Below are 17,408 nucleotides of genomic sequence, written 5' to 3' on the forward strand. Positions count from 1 at the left end.
CCCCAACGAAAAAAAAAAAAAAAAAGGTCCCAGGGTCCTGAAACACACCGGTCCGGTATGTTAAAACGGTTGGTATCCTTGAAGATCATATTAGACCATTAATCAATGTGCATTAAAACTCACTAAAAAAAGTACAATTATCAAAAGAAAACATTTTATATCAATATTAATGGAGTTCTACCCGACAAAAACTTTATTGTAAAATATCAGAAAAAGTAATATAAAATATTGGTGAAGGTTAGAGGAAAATCCATCAAATATTTTAAAAGTTAGTGTTTTTTTCCACATATCAATTGGGCAGCTGCTCATTTATGACGTCTAAACCTAAAATTTATAATAAATTTCTTAATCTTTGATGGATTTTTCTCAAACCTTAACCAATTATTTTCTAATTTTTCTGGTATTTTATACAACATATTTGTTGTCAGGGTTATTCGATGACTTCTTTGGCTTGAATATCCAGATGCGATATCCATGTAGCATTTCATAAAATTCTGGGAATAACCTAAAATTTCACCCAGTGACGTAATGGACTTTCCGCAATGCTGGCATATGCCAAGCCCTGTAACAGTTCTTTCGATTTCTTACATATATCAATAGATAGAAATAACTGTTTGGGCTTGACATAAGCCCGCATTGTTGAAAGCCGTGTACGTCGATGAGCAAAAACTCGCTAATTTAAAAGTGGGTGCAACAGATACTCTTGACCATAACATTAACATTCAGTCCACCGATTACATTATCATGCAAGTAATTTATTTTTTATCAAGACTCACAGATTTTAAAAATTATATGTGACAATGAATAATCTAAGTTCAAGTTTTACTTGAACTTAAAACGATTTATCTTTACAAAATAGTGAGAAAAATGCAAGTATGTAATTTATAAAATATGAGGTTTGTGTATAAAAATACTTAAAATCCCTGATTACTTTTAAGGCTAGTGTAAGCAAATGGAAAAACACTTGGAAGCAATTTTATTTATCCATTAAATTGCAGCTACATGTAGTATGTTAAAAGTTACTACATTGACAAATTCCGTTCATATTTTGTCACAATCTACTACTAATATAAAAACTTTTATTAATCATACATATTTACATTATATTAATTAAATGTATATAATACAAACATATTTATCTGAAGAACACATAGCAAGTAGACACATGATTTTCTAAATTACCATAAAATGTAAATATTCATATAGTATATTATAAATGTATATTCTGAATTTTTTCTCAGGATGTGATACATTTTGAGGAAAATCTGATGAGGTCAATTTACATCACTATTCTAAAGCATATTTTGCTTTAGTACTCATCAACTCTGATTAAAAAAAAACCCTGTTATGAAACATGTAAAATAATCACATATTTGGCTTTAAATAAAAAACAACATCATTTTTTCAGTACAGACGAATGGATTTGTTAAAATGTTATAATTAATTTAGCAAAACTTTTAAATATTTTAAATGAAATTTTCTCTTTTGAACTTAATTGAAATTAAAATCTGGAATACACATAAAAGCAATATAATATATAGAATAAAAACTAATGACTTTAAAAAGAAGATAACACATCCAAGAGTACAAGGATAATCTCAAGATTGACCTTTCCATGAACGATAATGTTGGGAATGTGTTCCCTCAGGCTTTTACAATAGATTTGCATTCAAAACACCTAATCTGAGAAATAATATAGGTAGAAATGCATGCTTTATTTCATGGAAATGAAATACAAATTAACTTTGTTTAGTGAAAAAATCAAGCATGATTGTCTGAAACAATTTTTGTGTCAATTGGACCTTTCACGGGCCACATCTTAGGGGCCGGGATGTAAAATTTACCTGCCCTCCAAGTAACTTGGTCTTACAATGCCTAGTTAAAACATGGCTACAGTAAAAAGTTTGAGTGAAAAAGACAAAATAGTGATAATTGGCAAGTTATAAAAAAAGACTGGGCTACACTCCTATACTTTATCTTCAACCTAACACACAAAAAACACAAACACCACTCAGTATCAATATCCAATGCAATGATTATATGCATTAGAGAGTGCCTTTAAAAAAAACATTTTCATATAAAAATAAATAACTATTACCCTGTCATACATGTATTTTGGCCATGGTTAAAAGATTTAAATTTGCCTATAGTACAGATTCAGCCAAATATCTAACGTAAAATATGACCCCATTATAAAAGTACAATAGTAATAATATCTGGACATGAAAGCTTCAGTGAATTTAGAGGTTGAGATTCATATCAATAAAAGTTAAACAGTTCAGAATATTGGGCAATTCGTTCAGCATATGTGAATAGCAATCTCCTAAGAAAATTGGTAATAAGTTAAAAATAATTGCATACATTCGTAATTCCGAAGCTTCGTTATTCTGAAGGTTTGGATATTCCGAAGGTTCGTTGTTCCGAAGGTTCGTATTTCCGAAGGTTCGTAATTCCGAAGGTTCGTTTGTCCGAAAACGAAGTGAGGTTCGTAATTCCGAAGGTTCGTTCATCCGAAAACGAAATGAGGTTCGAAATTCCGAAGGTTCGTTAGTCCAAAAACGAAATGATTAACGAACCTTATTTCGTTTTCGGACTAACGAACCTTATTTCGTTTTCGGATTAACGAACCCTTTTACATTTTCGGATAAACGAACATCGAGGTATAGGCAATTTACGTGTTTCGGAATTACAAACCTTCAGAATAAAGAACCTTCGGAATTGTTCAGCCAATGGGAAAATAAGAAAATCTACTGGTCAATCAGAAAAACAGAGATGTCCAGTGAAGATTGCAAATCAGGATTTGAATCTCGCACAATTTGTTCAGCCTATAGTAACTAAAAAATCTACTAGTCAACTGATTACAATCTATTAGAGACATATATATACCCAGCAACCAGTTTTGAACTTGAGCTTTTTAATCTTCGACAAAATGTTCAGCCTATATAATAATATTTGTAACAAAATCAACATCTTTAGCTCTTTGTTGCTCAGGGCCCTTTTAACACAAAGGATAACGATAAATCGCTTATTTGAAGGAACAATTGTGACTGGTTCCTCAGTCTACGGATGCAATCGCTAACCTTTGTGTCACTGTGCCCAGATATCCATAAAAACCATCACTCAAAGGGTTGACTAAGTATCTTCAACCCAGTGTGACCTTGAATATCTTTCAAGTATCTCTTTGCTTCTCCAGATCCATCTTCACTCTATCACTCAGCGAGACAACGCTCTCCGTTCTGGTGTACTCTTGGGTCATCTGCCTATTTCTTTTTTCATCTTCAGCCTGTTCAACATCTGCTGCTTTGACCTTTGACCTATCACTCTGGATTGAAGACATGGATGAGTAGGACACCCCTTCCTCTTCAGCCGTATTCCTAACAACAGCTCGAGCGAGCTGGTTGGCCAACCGCTTCACGTCTCCTGACCCAGGGTTATTGCCTCTGTGATCTCCGACCTGGTCTTCGTGACCATGCTTCAAGCTTGATTCTGAGGTGCTTTTCTCTTCAGTGACAGTAATGTCCTCCTTTTGCAGCCTGCCTGATGACTTTGTAGGTGATGGAGCTCTTGAACTGTTTCTACTCCCAGTAATACTGCCTGGGTTGACATCTGTCATGAACACGCTCTGATCATCCGCATCGCCGTTATCGCTCTCAAAGCTGTCATCCTCATATGCTTCGGCTGCTTCTTGATCCTGGTGGGTTGATCTTTTGCTCTGAGGTCTAGAGGTGGCCGAGGTCAAGGTAGTAGATGGAAATGAGGAAACACTTCCTGCATCATTGGCCGTAGTGACAGCAGCAATGGGGGCTTCATCTTCAGTGCCATCTGTTTTCCTACTGATAGTATCTTCACTCGTCATGTCATCTCTATCGACCATCTCAAGTTCCTTCCCAGAGGAGCAATCTACCCTATCATCATCTGCATCCTCTTCCTCCTCTTCAAAATCGTCCTCGTACAGGCTTTCCTCTGAATCAGCAAAGCCATCCTCAGATTCTATGGGAGCGCTGCACCGAGGTGAACTTGTTTTGCTTCGATCAGGCTCAAGGAGTTTTTCAAGTACAGCAGTTTTACTTTGCTTCTCCTGCTGGCGCTTTATCTCCATCCTACAACATTAAAGTAAAAAGGAAATTAGGACATGTGGAAACGCAGAGGTGTAATGGCTGAATGGATTAGCCTCAGGACTTTAAAAAAGAAGGTCGTAGGTTCAAATCTCAGTCATGTTGTAATCGAGTACCGAAGCGATGACGTCAGTTGCCATGGTGTCATGGCTGCCTGGTTCTAAACACATGATCGCTCTATACAGTGCGTCCCAGAAAAAACGAAACCGAGATTTAGCAATGATTTATCATAACTTAATCATAAATAAAATAGACGAATGACCTCCCAATGTAAAGCTTAGAATAGATTATTCCTCATTCACGCATGATTGAGCAAAAACAATTCGGAGAAAGGATGCCAAAAACTCATTTGGCGGGGGGTATCTGAATTTCAAAAAGAAAATCACATGACTAAAAAGTTCAATATCTTTTCTTTTCTTTGATACCTAAATCACAGAAAATGGTCAAGTAGTAAAAAAGTTATGATCCCTCGAAACAATGCTTGTATTTCCATAATTTCATTAAATAAACGTGTTTTCACCCGTTTCCCACTGAAGCTATCGCACGGTAACAAAACACTTAATGCATGGCTGAGCGTCAACAAAACAGAGTGTCGAGTGAGTTTGAACGCTAGCCTGTAAAACCTCTTCATTTTATGAAATTATTAAAATTCAAGCCTTATTTCAAATAACCAGAACTTTGTTATTTCTTGACCATTTTCTGTAATTGAGGTACCAAATTAAAGAGCAGATATTGAACTTTTTAAAAATGTGGTTTTCTTTTTAAAACCCAGATACGGCCCGCCAAGTGACTTTTTGGTATCCCCTTTTCAAATTGTTTTTGCTCACTCATGCGTGAATAAGAAATAATCTAAGTAATTTCAGATGAAAGAGGAGATTCTAAGCTTTAAAATGGTAGGTCATTTGTCTATTGTATTTGCGATTAAGTTATGATAAATCATCGATAAATCTCGGTTTCGTTTTTTGTGGGACGCACTGTATAGCGTGTGTTTCTCATAGGAGAAAATGGATGCTATTGGAATTTCATCAGTTGCAATCTATTTTTCAGAGGAGCCAAATTCATTGCAGCAAAACGCAAATTTATCAACATCGTTTTGATCACTAAATGACATTAAAAATTGATATCAACCTTAATGTCCTAATCCATTTTTGCTTATCACTTTCATCTTTTGGAAACCTACGAAATTGCAGTTGGTAACAACCAGGGACAAAACACATCACCATTTTTGCAAATACAAATGTGTTTAGACGATCGTCAGCTGCTACTCTGTTTAAAACCAGCCGGTTCGTTGTCATGACATCGTGACATCACACTTCGGTACTCTATTTCTTTCAGCAAAACAAATAATTCACATTATGCTACACTCGACCCGGGTGATGTTAATGGATACAAGGCCATAGTTTATTCCTTGAAAAACTTGCAGGCTGTAGCTGCTGGTCTAAGGCAAAGCACCTAGAGATGTACATGGCATGCACTATCTTTCCCAGCACAACTTCTTTAATGCACACAGCTTTTTAAAAAAAAATAATGAAAAAAAACTTGGGTAAAAAAGAGCTGAAACTTCTATTTCTCGTTACTCCCCTAAGATGAAACCACTGCTTTCTGCACAAAATTAGACAAATCTTGATTATCCTCCGGTTCCTCCCAAAAGTATCTGTTACTATTCAACAAAATTTCAACCGAATCATCCTACTGTGAAATCACCTAGACAGAACTATATATATATCCCAAAAGATCCTGGTTTGGATGTACATTCACTTAATCAACAAGCAGTTGATCTACTTCTCTGATATTCAAATACCACATGGGCTAAACCCATCTGGGGCCCGTTTCATAAAGCTTGTTATGATAACAAAGTTGCAATAACAGTTAAAAACTACTGAAATCCTTCAATTTGATTGGCTGATAGTAAATTTGTTATCGAAACTGTTCATTTGTTATTATAACAAGTCTTTATATAATGGGACCTTGGTCTAGTATCAATTTGGTTGAATTTGCCATTTGGTATACACTATACTTATACGCACTTGATCTAATTCTCATTTCATCTAATACCCTGCTGATCTACTTTGCTTAATTTCTTAATATTTATTTATTCAGTCTTATTTAAAAACAGGGTAATCCTTTCAGAGCCAAGAGGCCTGCTTTTCAAAAGAGCCCTGTTACATAAAATATTACATACAAATGAGAACTTATAATGTACAAAACCATAGAGATAGAACTAAACAAAATAATACAACACATATATGTAATTAAACTAAATTGAACTAAAATGAACTAAAATGAACTAAACTAGACTAAATTAAACTAAAAAACTTAGCTAAAAGCATAACAGAACAAGACATGAAAAAGGAAAAGGAAACCGGTAACCAGCACGACATAAAAAGTTTGACTTCTATTAGTACGATTATAACAGTCCTTACATGATAAGAAGAGCTCAGTTGCAAAAGGAGTTAGACCCATTTTTCATCAAATTTGACTTTGTCTCAATGTATAGACTTTTAGTAGCTCTACAAGATGATACCAAAAGAAAAGTTGAATTTTCAGTCAAAAAGTGAACAAAAATGACAAAGAAAAATCCCTTTTTTTTTCAAAAGGGGTTAGACCCATTTCAGTTTGCTTGCAAAAGGGGTTAGATCCACAGAGGAGGTAGATTTCTTTTATACCCAATTTTATGTTCACGTCGTAGGGTATCATGAAAATTTAGTTTCGCATAAGAATATTGCGATATGGGAGAATAAAAAAAACTATTTTCTTGCAGTGGATCTAACCCCTTTTGCAAACAAATTCTACTGAAGAGCTCATTTGTCAAAAGGGGTTACATCCATTTTTCATAAAATTTTATTGCTTTTAGTCTCAAAACTTATAGATTTATAAGACTATACAGGTTTTAGTCACTCTGATGATACCAAAAAAAAATTGAAATTCCCATTAAAACATGAATAAAAGTGGCAAAGATAAATCACTTTTTTGTTAAAAAGGGATTGGATCAATTTCAGTTTGCTTGCAAAAGGGGTTTGATCCAAAATGGTAATTTTTTGAAAAATATTTTTAAAAAATTAAGACAGGTACATATATTTTATACCCAATTTTATGTTCACACGGCAGGGTAGTACATCGTGAAAATTTAGTTTTTCAAAAGAATATTGCAATATGGGAGAATAAAAAAACATGATTTTTCTCAGAATGGTCTAAAGTGGATCTAACCTCTTTTGTGACCAAACTCTTCATATATAGACTGAATGTAAAAGGTGTTTGACCGAGTTGATATTAAAATTGGGGATAGCCTAACTGAAAATAAAATAAAGTGATAAATGGACAAAATGAAAATTGGACCAGGGGCCTGTTTCATAAAACTTTTTACCTGAGAAAACTGGTAAAAACTGAAAACTAAGGTCTGATTTCTGCCATTGACTTTATTACAGGGCAAAAATACCCATAAAAACAACCTGAGTTTTCTCAGGTAAAAAGTTTTATGCAACGGGCCCCAGATGGATGGCACGCAGAATGGTTGTAGATGAATAAGGATTAGACCATGTTGGATCAAACAAAACAGGAGTTAGACAAGAGCAAATGTAGATCAAAAGGCAATTAAAGGACTAGTCCACCCCAACAAAAAGTTGATTTGAAGAAAGGGAGAAAAATCCATCAAGCAAAACACTGAAAATTTCATCAAAATCGGATGTAAAATAAGAAAGTTATGACATTTTAAAGTTTCGCTTAATTTCACAAAACAGTTATATGCACATCCTGGTCGGTATGCAAATTGGCAGACTGATGACGTCACCCACTCACTATTTCTTTTGTTTCTTATTATATGAAATATTCTAATTTTCTCCTCCTTGTCAAGGGACAAAAAGTTTTATTTCTCCCTGAACATGTGGAATTACCATTATTTTAGCAGTCTATAGTTTAGTTCGTCCTATTGTCAAATCTGTAAAAATTGAAATATTGTATTACCGTATTCAAACAATAAAAAAAAAATTAAAAAAAAGTGATGGACATCATCAACTCTCTCATTTGCATATCGCTGAGTTTTGCATTGACCTGTTTTGTGAAAAATAAGCGAAACTTGAAAATGCCATAACTTTCTTATTTTACATCCGAATTCGATGAAATTTGCGTTATGCTTGTTTGATTTTTCTCTATCGATTCAAATCAACAGTTTTCTGGGGTGGACTTGACCTTTAACAAAGATCTCTGACCGATGCAACGTTATGTTCGTTTGATTTTTCTCTATCGATTCAAATCAACAATTTTCTGGGGTGGACTTGACCTTTAACAGAGATCTCTGACCTGATTCCTGGTGGTAGCTTTGCCATTTCCCTCTCCTTAGCCTCCTGCGCAACCTTCTCCTTTGCCTGTGTCAAGAAAAACGAAAATAACTATTGAATAAACAGTCGGGGAGTATGGCAATTCCAAAGAAGACATGAAAAAGTACATGTTGGTGTGACAGATGGCTGTCAAATATAGAAGAAGTATTACACATGCAGATCACAATGAAGAGAAGTGTAGCTTGTATAAAGTCTGAGGCCTTTATGGCAATTGAATTGCTTCAAGGCACAATCTTGGTGCCCATTTTCTAAAGACTTTCATAATTTCACCTTATATTCTCTTTGCAAATTTTGTCATTAGATGTTATGGTATCTCAAGAAAAACCTTAATTTTGATCACCGACCTGCTGAGTCCTGAATACTATAGTCAACAAAGTTACAACAATGGCAAAGCTACCATTTAAAAAAGGTAAAAGATGGCATTAATATTCCATCTCAAAGAGACATTTTAATGGATAGGAAAAAAAAAACACAAACAAAATACCTGTGCATGTAGTACAAATAGCAATTATTTTAGGTAAAACCATATATTTATCAAATATCAACTTTAATCAGCTCACCTTGGCTTTCTGCTGCTCTCGATATTTCTTTACTTTTTCTCTTTCATCTGAAATCAAAGGGGAGAATATGATCCCATTTTCAATAACATGCAAGACAAACGATTCACCAGAGTTTACAGTTCCGGTATGCAAGGAGTTGGGGGTAAGTCCACTGGGGTGTATGTGGGGGTGTGTATGGCAGGGGGTGTGTATGGCAGGGGGGGGTGACTAAACGATATCAATGTACAATTGCAATACAAACGTTTTTAAACCACCCCTCATTTGTCAGTACTACTTCCATGTAGGGCTGTTATCGTTAAGAAAATTCCCTGTCGATATGTCGCTAAAGATATCATACCGATATCGATAACTATCGACAAAAGAACATAATCAACATGCATTTTTTATGCATTATAGCCATGTCACATACTCGCATTGGTCAAAATTTTTATCTGCCACTGTACCAAAAACACTTTAAAATCCGCGTTCATTGGATGTAAATGAATACATAACATCTTTTAACAAACATAGTTAGCATAAATACATCCTCACCTTTCAAGTTATTATAATTTTTTTTAGGGTTGGATGAAGGTTTATTGATAATTTTGGGGCTTTTTGGACATCGTTTCGAGCAGTCAACGTCTTTTGCCTATTCGCCATTTAGATATTGTGCTGTACATCTTCGAACGTAGAGGGTGGCAACATACGGTCGTGTGCTGCCTTCTACGTTAGTTGGTACTTGGCTAAAATTGAGCTTGCACTTGTGGTGTTTTCCAATCGATCGAATGGAGTTGATTGCAGCAGGATTGTCATGCTTATAGCAAAGTGGGGGTGAGATTGTATTTTTGGCTGGTAAATATTCGTATTTTGTTGATATTTTGGAGTAATTTCTGTTGCTGCTCTGTGCAGTTTGAGGAAAAATATGTTTTCTGTGATTTTCCGTTTGAAAAGTTACTTTCAAAAGGCTGTTTCCGTGAAATCAGGGAAAATCACTGTGTCCATACATAATAGCTGGTATTACTGACAACGAGAGAAAGGTTATCCCTAAGTGGCAAAAAACAAGCAATTATCAACAAGACTAGCGATAAAGACGTTATCGATAACAGTCCTACTTCCCTGTATGTTTACATGCTTCCTGGGGATCATATTTCACATTCTGGACAACTGCAAAACATGTCTGATTTTGCGGAAGTGGGATATGAACACACAACACTGATTAAAAGGTGAAAGTCAGAAACACTGACTACACAAGGAAACTAATCATAAACTATACCAAGTATATCTCACCATTTTCTTTCCTATACCTCCATGCTTCTTCTGCATTCAACATGGCATGGACACTCGTGGAGACCTGCTTCACTTTGCCCTGCAATAAAGAACATTACACAGAGTATCATACAGTGGAACCTGTTATAAAGACAACCTGAGGCCAACAAAATTAATCTTCATGTGCAGGTGTTTATATTGAAAGATTCCTATATTAGACAACAAGGGAAATAAACGTGGTCTTAATAATTACAGACAGGTCGTTATAGCAGGTTATGAATGTACTATTTAATCATTCTGCATTTTATAGATGCATGTTCATCTCATGAAAAGTTTACAAAGTACTTGTATGTTTTATTTGACAGTTACAACAGGAACTGTACTTCTAAGCCGATCAAAATCAAAGAAAGATGTCAGATCCAACAACTTGTCCAAAAATAAATGTTCATGAAACACTCTTCAAACACATCATGTCATCCATTCATCTTATTTTAACTTTCTTTTAATTTAATACATTCTACATACATCCACCACTCCATGGGGAGTATTCCAGAAAAGAGGAGCAATAGTAAACTAACAACATTGACATTCCTACATGTACATGTATATCAGAAAAGACAAGGCAAAAGCGATTTTGTGTCTCGCGGCACTCTCGCCCACTTATGAAAATAACCAGAAATATTGTGATTTGCGAGGGCACGCAACGGAATTGTATCGAAACCTCATTGTGAAATGACTGGGATGGAATAACACTTGTCATAAGAGTCTTGCATTTAACTTTAATGTTAACCTTAAAATGAACTTTGGCCATACCATGTGACCTCTCAACACAATAGCATGCACGTCCCTTAAGTACATCTACCATCCAAGTTTGGTTGAAAAGTGATTTACAGTTGCAGAGTTAGGTGTCATAAGAGTCTTGCATGTAAACTTTAACGTTGACCTAAAAATGACCTTTGACCTTACCATGTGACCTCCAACTGCAGCATAACATGCAGGTCCCCTTGTCCATCTACCATCCAAGTTTGGTTGAAAAGTGACTTATGGTTGCGGCGTTAGGTGTCATAAGAGAGTCTTGTATGTAAACTTTAACGTTGACCTGAAAATGACCTTTGACCTAACCATGTGACCTCCGACTGCAGCATAACATGCAGGTCTCCTAAGTACATCTACCAACCAAGTTTGGTTGAAAAGTGACTTACGGTTGCAGAGTTAGGTGTCATAAGAGTCTTGCATGTAAACTCTAACGTTGACCTGAAAATGACCTTTGACCTTACCATGTGACCTCCGACTGCAGCATACCATGCAGGTCCCCTAAGTCCATCTACCATCCAAGTTTGGTTGAAAAGTGACTTATGGTTGCGGAGTTAGGTGTCATAAGAGAGTCTTGCATGTAAACTCTAACATTGACCTGAAAATGACCTTTGACCTTACCATGTGACCTCCGACTGCAGCATACCATGCAGGTCCCCCAAGTCCATCTACCATCCAAGTTTGGTTGAAAAGTGACTTACGGTTGCAGAGTTAGGTGTCATAAGAGAGTCTTGCATGTAAACTTTAAAGTTGACCTGAAAATGACCTTTGACCTTACCATGTGACCTCTGACTGCAGCATAACATGCAGGTCCCCCAAGTCCATCTACCATCTAAGTTTGGTTGTCAAGTGACTTACGGTTGTGGAGTTATGTGTCATAAGGTTTGTGACGGACGGACGACAGACGACGGACGGACGGACGACATTTGGATCCCTAAGTCTCGCCTTCACCTCTGGTGGGCGAGACAAAAAAATGAAATAGGAAAATAAATGACAAAGAGGGGGTCTGACGTATATTTACTGGAAGCTTGTGTGAATTACCATATTATTTTTCAAAGTAAGATTATGAAGGTGCTAGGAGAGAAAGCGCTCTACCTCTAGGCTGGTGGAAATAATAGGCATGGCCCAGAAGAGGGAACTGAGATGTCTCTTAACGGGGGTCTTGTGAGCGGGGCTGGGTGGCTTCTGAACTGAACTTTTGTCATTAGGAGTATCTCGAGAACTGAAAATTAGGTCTGAAAAAGGGGGTCATCAAAGCGGCACGTCCCCGTACCACCAATATATATGTGAGTGCCTCCCCCAGGGGTTCAAGGAAGGATTGTGTGTATAAAGCTACAGTTCTATAGAGAGGCAGTTCCATAATAGGCATCAGCTGAAGATCTAATCGTCAGGTCGGTCAGGATGAGCTGTTATGCATGCAGTAAAGCATTACATAAATCTAAACAAGTCTAGAGAAAGTTATTTATTACTAATTAGCAGAGTTCATCCTGATGTTAGCTTTAATAAAAGCAAAAAAAATAGAAAAATATTGGTAAATAGGAGAAAACATACTTACCCGATGTCTAACTTCATATGGAATCATTTGTTGTCTGAAGCGATAGACCGTACTTATCTTGTCTGCATCAATGCTTTTCTGGAAGAGGAAAAAGGAGGAAATGAGAAAAAGAAATCATTTTGAAAAATGAAACTGCAAACATTGGAGTCTTTCAAACTTGACAGATGATTTTATAACATGCTCAATAATGAATAAGAAAATGCAGATAAGAGACAAAAATGCAGAGGAAAAAGAGCTATTTGTATACACAATAAAAAATATGAAATGCAAAAGAAATAAGAAACAAACACAATCAGAGAAAGGGAGGATAGTGCATAATAATGAAAGAGAAAGTAAGAAAGAAAGAAAGAAAGAAAGAAAGAAAGAAAGAAAGAAAGATAAGTTTTTGCGAGGGAGAAGATACCAGGAGGGAGGGAGAGAGAGAGATGAAGGTGAGAAGGAAAGATAGAGAGAAAGAGAGAGGAAAAAGAAGGAGGGATGGATATACAATTAGAGAGTGAAATAAAGAAACCAAGAGACTTTCTTTTTTTGTTTTTACCAAAGTAGATTGAGCAGTTATGGCTAGTCTCTCTATCTCGGATGCTTGAGCTCTAATTTTTTTCTTTGGGAGTGGCTTGATCCTTGGCATCGCATCTTGTTCCAATAAAATTTCTTTGTTTTTCTTCCCCTCATCTCGAGGTGATTCTGCTCCACGCTTCTCTCTTTCTTTTCGCTTTTCATCCTCGCTGGCAATCAGATACGCTAACTCCAAGTTTACCTGAATAAAGAACGAGAGAGAGTGAAAAAAACACAAAAGGACATTGACCCATAGTTATCAGCCATACTATGGAAGTGTACACAAATATAAACATACTAATCATTAAAAAGAAAGAAGAAGTACACCATTACACATGACATCAATAACAATAGGGGTTCCAAAAATAAGGCTTGAATCTTAAAACCAAACTTTACACTCAAAGGGCCCAAAAAGGAGCATATTTTCACTCTTGCCAAGTATCAATATACCTGTACCTTTAATTTGGAATATTTAATAATCAAAATGATCTGGGGGAAAGGGGCAATCAATTAACTCAGTTGATATCTGATTAAGGTGGGGGGTTACAAATCTTTCTTGCAGCTTAGAGTTATGGATGCATGTTGTGTATGCCAGTGTGCTTTATATGATATTTACCATATTTTGTACAATCTCATTGATAAATATTGAATACAGAATAGCAAGCATTCTCCAAGTATGATCTAACGAAAGTGATGATGCTTTACATAAACGTACTGCATGCAAATGAAAACATGGTCTTTAAACCGGGCTCCGTAACATAAAAGTTTGCAATCAATTGCTAAATACATGTACCAATGACCAATCAAGATCATCGTTGCATGCACACTCAGTTTGAAATACTGCCCGGGAACCAATTAGTGCGGTACAGTACTTTCATATTTGCAATACGTCGCAAACCTTTGCGTTACAGAGCCCTGATCATGACAGTAATTAAAAAAGTGTGCTGTTCATCAGTATTTCAATGATCAAGCTAATCCCATAGAATTTCTTCCCATGATGCTATGCAATATAAGACCCATACATGTAGACCCATACTCTGAACTATGGTTTAATTTCCACCTTTGGTGTTAAGTTGTTGTTTAACTATGGATAGCCAATTGTGACACAAATCTGAAACAGAAGTTTACAGAACAGGGTGGATTTATCAGCTATTACTCAGATGATGCATTACTGTCTGGGAAAAACAACTGAGAATTTCTTTGGCATTATTTGCAATTCGTCGCAAACCTTTCATTAATACAGAGCCCTGATCACGACAGTAATTAAAAAAGTGTGCTGTTCATCAGTAATTCAATGATCAAGCTAATCCCAAATAATTTTTTCCCATGATGCAATGCAATATAAGACCCATACTCTGAACTATGGTTTGATTTCCACCTCTGGTGTTAAGTTGTTGTTTAACTATGGATAACCAATTGTGACACAAATCTGAAACAGAACAGGATGGATTTATCAGCTATTACTCAGATGATGCATTACTGTCTGGGAAAAACAACTGAGAATTTCTTTGGCATTATACATGTAGCATGAAATAAGAAGCATAAAATGTTAACAACATTTTCGAATTTTTGACTACCCATAATTTTAGCAAAGTGAGAGCATGGCCTACAGTGTAAGTAAAACCAGACTTCAGAAAATGGGCTATGTTCAGGCGTTTTATAATAAAGTAAATAGTAAATTACTAACCACAAGTGGATGTGTCCTGGCTAGTCCTTGCCCAGATGGGTCAAATCTTTGTTGAACCCTCTCTCTGTTTAAATATCTCTCCCTGTGAAAAATAAAGATAAAACAAAAAATACAATCCAGATGAACAAGCTTTTTTCCCCATTTTTTTACAAACAAGACAAGCTTAACCCATGCAGGGTACACACATTTTATTAGCCAAACTTTATATCCTCTAAAAAGATGTTTCAGTACTTGAATTACAAAAAACATTATTTTTCAATTCATTTATTACATTGATGAAATTTGAATAAGGGTATAACTGGAGTTAATATGATTAATAGCAAAATATTTACAGGATGCATTTTTATCAAACAGTGATTGCATTGCTCATTTACAATGTGTAATGATAAGCTTTAGTTTATCAACTATATTTTAGGAATGGCTCCTCATAGCTCATTTTTCCTTGTTTTTCATGGAAAAGAACTTGGTCGGAATCAAGAATTGATTGGTCAATCCAGAAAATACATTTAGTTTTCCGGGTATACTTTTGCTCCAATCATTTTGTACACTGCTACACAACAAGTTTTCTTCTTATGTCGTTGAGATGGGGGGATTCTCTTGTAGGTCTATTATACCAGGACTCGGGTGACAGAAGAAAACACAATGTCAATGCAACTGTCTGACCATTTTGAAATTCAATTTTGCACAGAAGAGAGCAACAGACTGAACGGCAATCACTTTCTAAGTTTCTGATTTTTTTCTTTGTAGGGAAAAGAACATTATTAACAAAATTGTGATTTTGATAAATGGGAAAACGAACATTTATACTACTATGTGGGCATGGTAGCAGACCAAAAATCAGTCTACATGTATTTCGGTAAGGATATATATAGGCTTGCTGAGTTTCTCCCCTTTTTTATTTTCTTTAGAACTTTCCTTCTTACTTTTCCAATTTAGACCCCGTTTCTTCATCATCTTTCTTTATTTTTTTTTCTCTTTTCTTTCTTCCTTTCTTTCTTTCTTCCTTCCTTTCTTCCTTCCTTCCTTCTTTCTTAATTCTTTCTTCTTCTTTTTTCGGCATAATGTTAGGAGCTAGGAGTCTAACTTAACCAAGTTACAAGTATGCACTGCACTGCAGATAAGTACCCAAGATATTTCCTTAGCACTACATCCTGACTTATGGATCCTGCTGAGTATCGTCGCAGAAGTAGAAGTTACGTTTTTCAAGGCGACTACGCTGAAGTTTCGTGCATTTCCAATAGGCCTAACACAAAATTAAGTATGTGGGACTGGTAATAAAAATATCGACGAAATTGTAAACTAAAATTTTACGTTAAAAACTCTTAAAAACGAATAACATGAATTTAGAATAGTTTACTCACAGTTCACGCGTAATCCGCTTTGAAACTTTTGGCTGCTCATTCATACTGTTTGGGGAAACAAAGTAGACATCTACCAAACTTTTCTCTTTGCCCACATCCTTCGCGTCATTTGTTGCTGATATGATACCAACAACCTTTGACCTGTGCCGGTGTCCTAGAAGAATTGGCCCCGGGTACCGGCGGTCCAAAACGGCTAGCTGATTAGTACCGCCAATACAAAACGGCTAGTCGATCGGGCCCGCCAGATTCAAATGACAGGTTCAAATTTTTGCCGAAACGATAGGAGAGCCGCCGTGTGGTTCCACAATTAAACAACATTTTACTTTTTGATTGTAAACATATGGACCGTGGTTTTTTATCTAATGCGAGGACATCTTGCACTACCTTAGGCATGGGGGTTATCTGTTTGCCCCCTTTTTATATATTGTTCTCTGAAAATTGTGTCAAAATCTATATATCACAAATAATATTTTTTATTAAGATATGTCAACATTTTGCTTGCTCGCAGCTTAGAAAAATTCGTACACCAAGTCGATCTGCCCCCCTCAAAACTTTTGCCTCATTATGCCACTGGGGTATATAGTAGACTATTTATTTTTAAAATTGTTACTTTTCAAAAGAGGAAGTGCCCCCCTTTTCCCCGTGCCCGGCCCTCCCACTTTCAAATTTGCTCCGCCGCCCCTGATTATATAATTCCCCCTTTTCTTCATATGTATACATTTGATGAAATATATAGCGTAAGATCGGACCCGCGGACAGAACGTCGGTGACATTATACTTCAATGATCAGTAAAAAAAAATGACAATACAAAACTTGTAGCTTAGTATCTCTTATTGCGCCAAGCCTTGATGATCGTAAGAAGCTACGACCAGTTTTGAGTCGTCATAAATAAGTGTGTGTTTGCTTATGTCAGCACCAAAGCCCCCCCCCCCCCTCCCCCGATTTTAAGGTCAATTTGGCGGCCCCTCATTTATACAGGTCAATTTGATGCCCCCTAATAATTTAATGTCAATCCCCCCCCCCCCATGTGAAACATGAATGCGACCCAGGCCAAACATCAAATACCGCCCAATTAAAGGTCGAACATATAATCAATTCGGCACCTCCTTCCAGATCACACTTCAAATGGCCGCCCACGCTCTCTTATAACCTTTTTCAATCTCCCCCTTGTCCCCCTTCTTC

The 17,408-nt window shown here is 36.2% G+C and overlaps 1 protein-coding gene across 1 annotated transcript; it reads right to left on the reverse strand.

The window, feature by feature from the left end:
• Positions 1–740: 740 nt before the first annotated feature.
• Positions 741–16,365, reverse strand: LOC129275036 (uncharacterized). Its single transcript, XM_064108608.1, has 8 exons — positions 16,226–16,365; positions 14,865–14,946; positions 13,161–13,379; positions 12,623–12,700; positions 10,276–10,354; positions 9,010–9,056; positions 8,412–8,476; positions 741–4,100 (listed from the first exon to the last, which is right to left on the reverse strand). Exons 1-8 carry the CDS (start codon positions 16,267–16,269, stop codon positions 3,170–3,172), a joined length of 1,545 nt encoding a protein of 514 aa, XP_063964678.1. The 5' UTR covers positions 16,270–16,365; the 3' UTR covers positions 741–3,169.
• Positions 16,366–17,408: the final 1,043 nt, after the last annotated feature.

Source organism: Lytechinus pictus, chromosome 13 (genome assembly GCF_037042905.1).
Source record: "Lytechinus pictus isolate F3 Inbred chromosome 13, Lp3.0, whole genome shotgun sequence".
NCBI lineage: Eukaryota > Metazoa > Echinodermata > Echinoidea > Temnopleuroida > Toxopneustidae > Lytechinus > Lytechinus pictus.